The 10,000-nt window shown below is 43.2% G+C and overlaps 1 protein-coding gene across 1 annotated transcript in view; it reads right to left on the reverse strand.

Moving 5' to 3' along the window:
• Positions 1 to 7,963, reverse strand: part of ifitm5 (interferon induced transmembrane protein 5) — an 8,077-nt gene extending 114 nt beyond the window's left edge. Inside the window, exons 1-2 of the mRNA XM_080438390.1 lie at positions 7,572 to 7,963; positions 1 to 2,088 (exon numbers count right to left, since the gene is read on the reverse strand). The exon at positions 1 to 2,088 is cut by the window's left edge and continues 114 nt beyond it. Coding sequence (XP_080294516.1) covers positions 1,867 to 2,088; positions 7,572 to 7,778 — 429 coding nt within the window. The 5' untranslated portion in view covers positions 7,779 to 7,963 and the 3' untranslated portion in view covers positions 1 to 1,866. The remainder of the gene's footprint in view (positions 2,089 to 7,571) is intronic.
• Between the last annotated feature and the right edge of the window lie 2,037 nt (positions 7,964 to 10,000).

Here is a 10,000-nt window from a genome sequence, read left to right on the forward strand (position 1 = left end):
ACAACAATCCAGGTAGATTGAAACAATATTAATGCTAATATTAATAATAACAAAAAAAACAGAAATAAATGATCAACAGTAAGATGACTAGATGAGATAGTTGATAACCAAGTGGCTGACTGGTTTACTGCATTAGAATCCTTCATGTTTTAATACTGCACTAGCTGTCTGAGTATCAAACCAAAAACAATGACTTTAACGTACAGTAAAGGTGGAATTATTAAAAAGGCATCACTGTCCTCAATATATCCATACCAATAAAGCACATTGGATGTGAAGTAATCTGTCTTTACAGTTCTGTTCCGTTCAGTTCAGTTCAGTTTGTTTCTGATGACTGCAACTCTAAGCAAAATGTCTTCTTCCATAAATACAATAAATAACATCCAAAAACCAAGAGTACCTGTTCATTTGTCTCAGTGACCAATCAGCCGTCTGTAACCTCACCTCATCTTTTCTTCCGTTTTTCTTTCATACATCATACATTATGTCAGTGGTTCTCAAAACCTTTTTCATTTCAAGGACCCCCATAACTCTGAAAGTGTACAAATAGAAATATGACACCTCTCAGAGTGTCATATTGTCCCTGTGTCTCACTTTGAGAACCACTGCATTATGGGATGTCACCTGGGTGTTTTATTCCTCCTTACCAACTCCAACCTCTCCTTTCTACTTAGCAGGCTAGACTGGACAGTTTTAACCACTTAAACCCTAAACGGTTGACCGGGGTCCCCCAGGGCTCTATACTAGTGTATTTTCTGTTTTCTGTTATTGTGGGGAAAGCATTCACTGAAAATAGCCGATTGACAAGCTCACAACGCGTCGCGCTGATCTGCTATTTTCTGCGGAAGCTTTCCCCACAATACGGACGCTGGGGTTAAGTGGTTAAGCTGAACTGAGCATGCTCAGTAGGTATAGATGTAACTCTAATATTATTTAAATGATAATTTCTCATTGCTTGTTTATCAAGTTCTTTCTCCGTTCCAACATTGTTCAAATACAATTAATTATAAATGCTATATTTCGGGATACACAAATACTGCTGCCAATACTGATAAAGAAAATACAGGAAGTTGTTGAAATTATAATGAGTATTCTTTCATTATAAACAAAAATGCTATATGACTCCGTCTCCTATACATTTCATATAGGTTTCCCCCCTCCAAACGTATGTCTCAAAATTAATGGACACTATAAATAAATGTTCACCATATATTTTAGGTCAAGTTTGTGCTTGATCTGAGAGCATAAAGTTTGTTCTCTCAGAATACATGTTTTGGTCAATTTCACGTTCAATTTCAAGTTCAATTTCAAGTTCAGTCCGTATTGGTTGATTTGATGATCCATGATTTCCACTGATCAATACAGGAACCATGTCAAATTGAAGGGGTCCGTATCCTCTGGAAGACCCTGTCATACTGACCCCTGAGATGCTCTTCCACTCCACACAAGTCTCACCATCATTCAATCCATTTCTCTTTAACCACTTAAACCCTATACTTGGTTGACCGGAGTCCCTCAGGGCTCTATACTAGTGACTTTTCTGTTTTCGCTGTACATTAAATATCTTTGCTGAAAATGGTCGATCTACAAGATCGTTGTGAGCTTGTAGATCGGCTATTTTCTGTGAAAGTTTTCCCCACTATGCAGATGCTGGCGTAAGGGTTCTGCTTTCAATCCTTCTAGATTTTTCAAAATGTTCCTAAATTCCTCAAAATAGGAGATCTAAGCTCACAAGATGTTGCATTTGCGACGCATTGTGACCTTGTAGATCGGCTATCTTTTAAATAGCCTAAGTATAGAATAGGGTATAAGTGGTTAATGGTTAAGTTGAAATGTGATATTTTCTCTCTTTCACCCTCTCTCTCTCTACCAGCTGAAGAGCTTCATGAAGCTCTGGAAACCATCCTCTCCGAAGAAGTCAAAGGATCCCTCTGAGGTCCCCAGGTGGACCAGTAGCAGAACCAGCAGCACGATGGCCAGCAGTGGGACAAGTAAGTTCCAACCAGCAGCCAGGATGTTGTACCACTTGGCCTTGTCAGAGCACTCCTGAGCCAACTGGAGGTTTCCCTGAGTCTTCTGATCTCTGGCCTGAGAGAGAGAGAGAGAGAGAGAGAGAGAGAGAGAGAGAGAGAGAGAGAGAGAGAGAGAGAGAGAGAGAGAGAGAGAGAGAGAGAGAGAGAGAGAGAGATATGATTATTTCGTTTTCCATTGTACTCAGATTTTTTGGAAATATTGTTCTCAATAGTTGCAGCCCTACTCAAAGATACTTCAGATGAAATGCCAAGAGGATCGAACCGGGAAGTCTACCTCCTGAGTCACAGTGATGCGCAACACAGAGAGATGGAGAAAACACATGCAGATACACACACACACAGACAAAGACTGTTCATCCTAAACCCCTTTCTTGTACTGTACAAACCCAGGTTCAAGACAGTGTCAGTGTGGGCAGGTCTGCAAACGTTGGGCTCCAGTAGAAGTGCATTCTCTTCATGTTGAGGTCCTTCGCCAGCCGCTCTATCATTTACCAGCAGCACTTACCCATTAGGAAGATGCCAATTACTCCATTTTTAACTCAGTAGAGGCTTTAATTTGAACAGAGTTGACTTTACTGGCCCTGTCATCCGCAGCTGCAGCCATACGTAGTCCATCCACAGAAATATACAGGACTTATAAATAAAGATCACAAGCATGCCTGCACATACTGTACACACACACACCCACACAAAGCTCCTCTGTGGTCGGCTTGGCAGAGGTTGTTCTGTTTCAGGTATTCACACAGTTTGGGCTTCGATAACTTGAGGCTTCTCTGCAGTGTGAAGTACAGAGAGTACAATAATGCAGTGTTTCCCATGTCCCATGTTGCATTGTGCAACATGTTTAAAATTCTGGACAACTTCCAAAGATACAAGGCCTCACCCCCACCCCCCCATGATCTTTGGTGCCCCCCCAAGGAGGCACTGACCTTCATGTCCTAGATGGATGACATTACAAGAGAGCAAAGTAGAGGAATACAAGCATATTTTTTGATTGAATGGAACGCAACCGATGGAATGATTATTCCATATTTAAATTAACGCAGATGATTCAGTCTGTTTATCAAAGAGAAGTTCTAAATAAATGAAAAATGAGATGAGAAATGAGGAAAAATATGTTTTTTTGATTTAGTTACAGTACCCAGACAAGCTAGCACACACAGTAGGAGAAATGTTCTACATTTAGGTCTGTTTTTGCATCTGTAGTTCCATTCCTGTGGCAGAGGGCACACCAGTCTCCCTTTCCTGCCAAAAGTTTGACCACTCCAGTTAAAAGTGGAGAAGACATTTCTGTTTTTAATGTGTTGCTTTTCATTTCATAACAGAAGAAGTAGTTACTTTTTTCCTTCATACATTTTAGTATTGATGACTTTCTTATCCAGAGACTTCCAAAGAAAACAGAGAAAACTAGAAAAAGTGCTCCTCGGAGCACAGGTCTCCGCCAGGTCAGGTAGGTTATTGTGGCCTCCTGGTGGCGCTATAATAGGCCAATATGCAAAGGGTGGCATTTCTTACTCGGCCTAGTGGGAATGTGCGTGCATTCATGATTTGAGGCATTTTGTTGCAAAAATGTGTTTTGCTAAAGTAGACCTGCTGGTGGCACTATAACAGGGCAATGTGAAAAGGGTGGCATTTCTTCCGCGGCCTAGTGAGAATGTGCGTGCAAATTTTCACGGAAATCGCACGCTGTGTTCATGATTTGAGACATTTTGTTCAAAACTGACCAATCCTGCAAATTTTGGAAGCCAACCTTAGCCAATCAGGATGGAATATGAAATATCGGACAGATGCGTCTTGATCACATGACTATAGAGATACTGTGTACCGATTTGCGTGATGTTTGGATAAAATCTGAAGGATTAATATCCAAAAATGTTATTGACATAAGTCGGCCTCCTGGTGGCGCTGTAAAAAGCAGATGTGAAAAATGCAGTGCAAATGTTTTTCCTTGGCCTCTAGAGAGTATGCGTGCAAAGTTTCACGCAGATCGGTGCAGTTATAGTTAAAAATGCAAATTGGCCTGTTATAGCGCCACCATGAGGCTGATTTGAAAAGTTTTAAGTGGCATTTCTTCCTCGGCCTAGTGGGAATGTGCGTGTGCAATTTTATGGAAATGGCAAGCTGCGTTCATGATTTGAGGCAGTTTGTTCAAAACTAACCAATCCTGCAAACTTTGGAAGCCAACCTTAGCCAATGAGGATGGAATATGGGAAATTGAACAGATCCGGGTTGATCACATGACTATAGAGATACTGTGTACCGATTTGCATGACGTTTAATTAAAAGCTGTAGGAGTAATGGGAAAAAATGTGTTTTGCACACATCGGCCTCCAGGTGGCGCTATAACAGGCCCATGTGAAAAATGTGGGGCAGAGGTTCTGAATGAAAGGGAGTGTGTGTGCACAGTTTTGCAGCGACCGGGCCAACGGTGCCGGAGATTAGCTGCTAACACACAGACAGGACGGACACACGGACGGACACACACACACACGGACGGACGGACGGACAGGGGGCAAAACATACTCTCTCGCCATGCCTTTCGGCCTGGCGGAGACAATAATGTCCAGTTCCTAAATTACAACAAACTAGCTGTAAAGAGACAAGAGTAGAAACATGTGAGACAATATTACTGTGATCCTAGAAAGATCATGGAAGGAGGAAGTAATAGAACCACAACGGAGGCGGCCATAGCTGGGTGGGTAGAGAGGCTGTCAGTGTCTGGGAATCGGAAAGTTGACGTTTTGACCCTCGGCTTGCCCAGTGTCCCTTAGCAAGACACTTAACCCTTAACAACTTCCCTCCATACGCTCATCTGAGCGGCCATCTGCTGGGTGAAGCGGTAAAAGCAATTTTCCCTCCCTCCACTGGGGACCAGAAAAATAAAGGAGACATTTAAATAAAGACTACGGCTATTATTACAGGGCGTAGAGGAGGATGTTGTGGGAGGGACATCAGGTACAATTAAATGTGTGGTGGAATACATTACATAGCATTTCACTGTTCAAACAGCTCTAATTGTAGTACACATTTATTCAATATCATTTTTCTTGATTAAATTAAAAGTTAAGCAAAACTACCAAAAAGGAAGCTCTTCAATTGCAGCAAACCAATTATTACTGCTTATCAACTAAGAACACCAACTTAAAGTTATGTTCAACCCCCTAAACTTAACCACTTAAACATTGCATACCCTAGGCTCTAAACTAGATCAGCTCCATTTTCCCCTGATGTACACCAAATCTCTAAGCAGAAAATTGCAGATCTACAAGCTCACAACAAATATAATCTTATTATTAGCCCTCTTTTTATTGTGGTGAAAACCGGGACAATTTTGTAGTGAATGTTGACATTGTAGTGTTTTACGGATAATTGTCGGGACACGGGACACCCAACTTGAAACCGGCACAATCCCAGACAAACTTGGACATCTGCTCACCATACCTAAAGGGATGGTTCACCCTCAAAATGACTTTTTTCATCCCATGGAGTCAGACTTGAATTCATGTATATTGTTTTGTTTTTGTTGCATTCCCAAGCCAATAAATTGATGACCAGCAGCGGTTCCGGTAGGAGACACAAAGAGTCTCCTTTGTGTCTCCTACCGGAACCGCTGCCTACCGGCCCGCTGGTCATCAAATTATTGGCTTAGGAATGCGACAAAAACAAAAACATATCCATGAATTCAAGTCTCCATGGGGTGACTAATCGATAGAAAAAAAATATTTCTCTTTCCTCGTAGGGTCTTCGTGTTTTAGTCACACCCAGGGCCTTCGGGTCACTTTGACCCGAAGGCCCTGGGTGAAAATTTTCATTTTCATTTTCATGAAAATTTTCATTTTCATATCACATGTTTAGTACAGTAAATAAGGCAAATAGAAGAAGTTTCATAGAGAACAATTTTTTTTAACATACTTTTAATTCATGTTGAAAATGTTAAACCGGGTTAAAAGGACCCGAGGACCCTACGAGGGTTAAAGGCACTCGTCTGCCTAGTAATTTGAAACTGTCTGCTACTTCTTTTTCAAATTTGGGGGTTCCTTGTGCCTTGTTAGTTTTCACTCTGTCAAATTTGCACTCTAATTGTTTGCTGCAGTGGAGGACTTTTCTTTTTCCTATCTTGTCATTGTTTTGGGCCTGTTTGGAAGACCTACCCCACTGTTTTCTTGTGGTTAAATTAAAAGTTGCTATGATCATTAATATGCTAAGCAAGGTACATGACCTTTGAAACTTGTTAAATGCCCTGTGGCAAGCTACAACCTGAACACGACCCAGGTTGTTAATGAGAACTGATTCAGGAATCGCTGAGTCAGCGAGTTCTTTTGTCATGTCACTGTCACTATGTCTGTCTGTCTGAACTCTGCCGATGTTCTGTAGCACTGTGCTACAGTGCCGCTCTCGCCCCGGGTTCAACAGACTTGGCAGAGAGGGCTTGAAGTTGCTTGCTCTTCTGTTGGAGATGATTACAGATACTGTCACTATTTCAGGCCCGCTGCTGTTCCACTGTGGTGACAAGGCCAGCCACACCATGCTACGCCCTGTACTTTACACGGCTCCATACCAGCCTTGGATAAAGTTAGGTTGACTCTTTACAAGCCCTACATAAAGTGAGACTGACTGTTAACCACGTACTGTAGATGTCCTTTCATGTCTTGTTGCTCTTAATGTTTTGTGTAAAGCACTTTGAATTACCTTGTTGCTGAAATGTGCTACACAAATAAAACTTGGCTTGCCTAAATCTAGTTTTGGTTGAATTTTGGTTTGGTTAATATTTTTGCTCTCCACGTTTCATACATAGAATGTAGTTCAAAGTGATTTGAAATATTAAGCATTTGCAGTATACTTTAGATCCTAGAACAACTGAATTATTTTCAAAAAGTTGCCAAATATATAAATTGGAGCTTTTAGCAGAATTAACATAATCTGGACTGCACAGGATTAACGTGTGTGTGTGTGTGTGTGTGTGTGTGTGTGTGTGTGTGTGTGTGTGTGTGTGTGTGTGTGTGTGTGTGTCTGTGTGAGTGTGTGTGTGTGTGTGTGTGTGTGAGTGCGTGCGTGCGTGCGTGCGTGCGTGCGTGCGTGCGTGCGTGCGTGCGTGCGTGCGTGCGTGCGTGCGTGCGTGCGTGCGTGCGTGCGTGCGTGCGTGCGTGCGTGCGTGCGTGCGTGCGTGCGTGCGTGCGTGCGTGCGTGCGTGTGCACATGCATGTGCAAACATGCATGTGCACGTGTGTGGATGTGTTTTATATCAACACCAACTGATTGAGAGATCACTCATGGCAGATCAGAACATTCATACTTCCAACCGGAACGTATGAAATGTCCCATAGAAATAACAAAATAGAAATGTCCCATAAAAAGAACAAAATAGGTTGTTCCATTTCAAATTAAAGCTATTTTGAATCATTTGAAAATCCCTGTGTTTTTATAAAGACAAGACAATCTCAACAATATTAAACAGAGATTAAAGGACTTGTTTGCTGACAACCCACAACCCAAGAATCATTCTCTCTCTCTCTCTCTCTCTCTCTCACTCTCTCTCACCTTGATGGAGTAGATGAGTGCGAAGAATCCCAGGCAGCAGAAATTGACGTACAGGGTGTTACACAGCGACCAGAGCAGGTAATCTCGTGGGGGGCACTTGTCTGCGTGACCCATGTTGACCACCGTGGAGCCGTTGGGCTTACGGCCCGACTTGCTGTTGGTGAGCGGGGTGCAGTCGGACGGATAGTTGTACGAATGATTGTCCATGGCGATGGCGGTCGGTCGGTCGGTTGATCACTCGGTTGTTCAGGGGACCCCTGGTACAGCAGACAATACTGATGTGTATTTGTATTGGTCCCCTTGGAGAGGAAGATAGACACAGATGAGCTAGCTTTTCCCTTGCTGATACGTGCGTGTGTATGTGTGTTCGTGTCAAGGTCTCCTGAGCGGGCAGGTGCCCCGTGTGGAAGGGGCTTATATTCCCCCCAGAGGGAGGGTGGTGACTGGGAGGTGGCTGGGTAGTAACAGGGTAGTACTGGGTGGTGACTGGGAGAGGATGCACTGGGCAGGGTGGTGAACTACAGTGCTGTTATTATGTGGTCAGGCCTGAGAGAGAGGGAGAGAGAGAGAGAAAGACAGACAGGGAGGGAGGGAAAGAAAGACAGAAATGTTGAGAGTGAAAGGGTGTGTGAGAGAGAGAGAGAGGAAGGAGAGAGAAAGACAGTGAGGCAGACAGAGGGTGAGACAGAAAGGGTGAGAAACAGAGCTGGGAGATTTGTGACCGAAAAGGGGAGGAGAAAGTGTGAGAGAGACAGGATGGGTGAGAGAGATTTGTGGTGAGGAATGAATGTCATGGTGTGTGTGTGTGTGTGTGTGTGTGTGTGTGTGTGTGTGTGTGTGTGTGTGTGTGTGTGTGTGTGTGTGTGTGTGTGTGTGTGTGTGTGTGTGTGTGTGTGTGTGTGTTTGCGTGTGTGCGTGTGTGTGCGTGTGTGTGCGTGCATGCTTGTGTGCATGTGTTTGTGAATGCATGTGTGTGAAAGTGCTGTAAGGTGGAGTGATGCCAGAGTTTACTAAAGTTTATCTTTATGTATCCAGGGAAAGTTGACAGAGTGACATCCTGTTTCACACTCATTACATTCTACACTACTTGGCAACTGTGTGGTAGGTTCAAATGCCTGGCTCGAGGGCACCTTAGAGGAGCAGTACACTTTTCTTTTTTCTTACCTGGGGTGCTATCTATCCATCCAAATAGAATGAGCATCATCCCAGACATCTCCTTTCACTTCACATCATGACATCACTCCATTGTATTGTCAGGCACACACACGCACGCACGCACGCACGCATGCACGCACGCATGCACGCACGCACTGATTTGGCATTCTGTTACTTACCGCATGTGGTCGGCTGCCTGTTTGATAGCTGTCAGTTTCACGTCAATCAGTGGAAGTCTGGAAGGGTACTTTCACCACACACACACACACACACACACACACACACACACACACACACACACACACACACACACACACACACACACACACACACGCGCACACACACACACACACACACACACACACACACACACACACACACAGCTGTCAGGCAGACACTCGAAGTGAAACAGAATGTGTGCCTGGACTGGGATCAATTGGTGTGAAATGCATTCTGGGATATTTACCTGTCCCAATTTGTCCCAATGTCCCAATGTATCATCAACTAGAAAAAACTGTATGCGTTTGTGGCACAACATTACATATTGATGTCATCAGACAATGACATCACATTGTCATTTAACAGTATCATGGTCAGTATCATGGTTAGTATCATGTCAGTATCATGGTTAGAATCATCTCAGTACCATGGTTAGTATCGTGGTATCATGGTATCATGGTCAGTATCATGGTATCATGGTCAGTATCATGTCAGTATCATGGAATCATGGTCAGTATCATGACAGTATCATGGCCAGTATCATGTCAGTATTATGTCAGTATCATGGTTAGTGTCATGTCAGAATCATGGTTAGTATCATGTTAGTATCATGGTATCATGTCAGTATCATGGTCGGTATCATGTCAGTATCATGGTCGGTATCATGTCAGTATCATGGTCGGTATCATGTCAGTATCATGGTCAGTATCATGGTTAGTGGTCGTATCATGTCAGTATGATCAGTATCAAATCGTCCTGCCTCTACCAACTTCCGGTGATAGTTGGCAACACCAACAGGAACCCCTGGACGCATCTCATCCCTCCTTTTTTCACCCCTAACCAAGCTCAAATCAGCACCTTTGGACAGTTTGCTGGGTAATTTAACATCAATGGAAGCGTGTGTGCAGACTCTATTTTTCTGTTCTCTTCTCCAGAATCTGTTATTTTATCATTTGGATGTGCTTCTTTTGTAAACTTGTTTTGTTTTTCTGACAGAAAAGATGTACCTTCTTGTCACGGACCATGCAGACCAACCAACCATCAGAAATCAGAAT

Source organism: Gymnoscopelus braueri (genome assembly GCF_963280865.1).
Source record: "Gymnoscopelus braueri genome assembly, chromosome: 9".
Lineage (NCBI taxonomy): Eukaryota > Metazoa > Chordata > Actinopteri > Myctophiformes > Myctophidae > Gymnoscopelus > Gymnoscopelus braueri.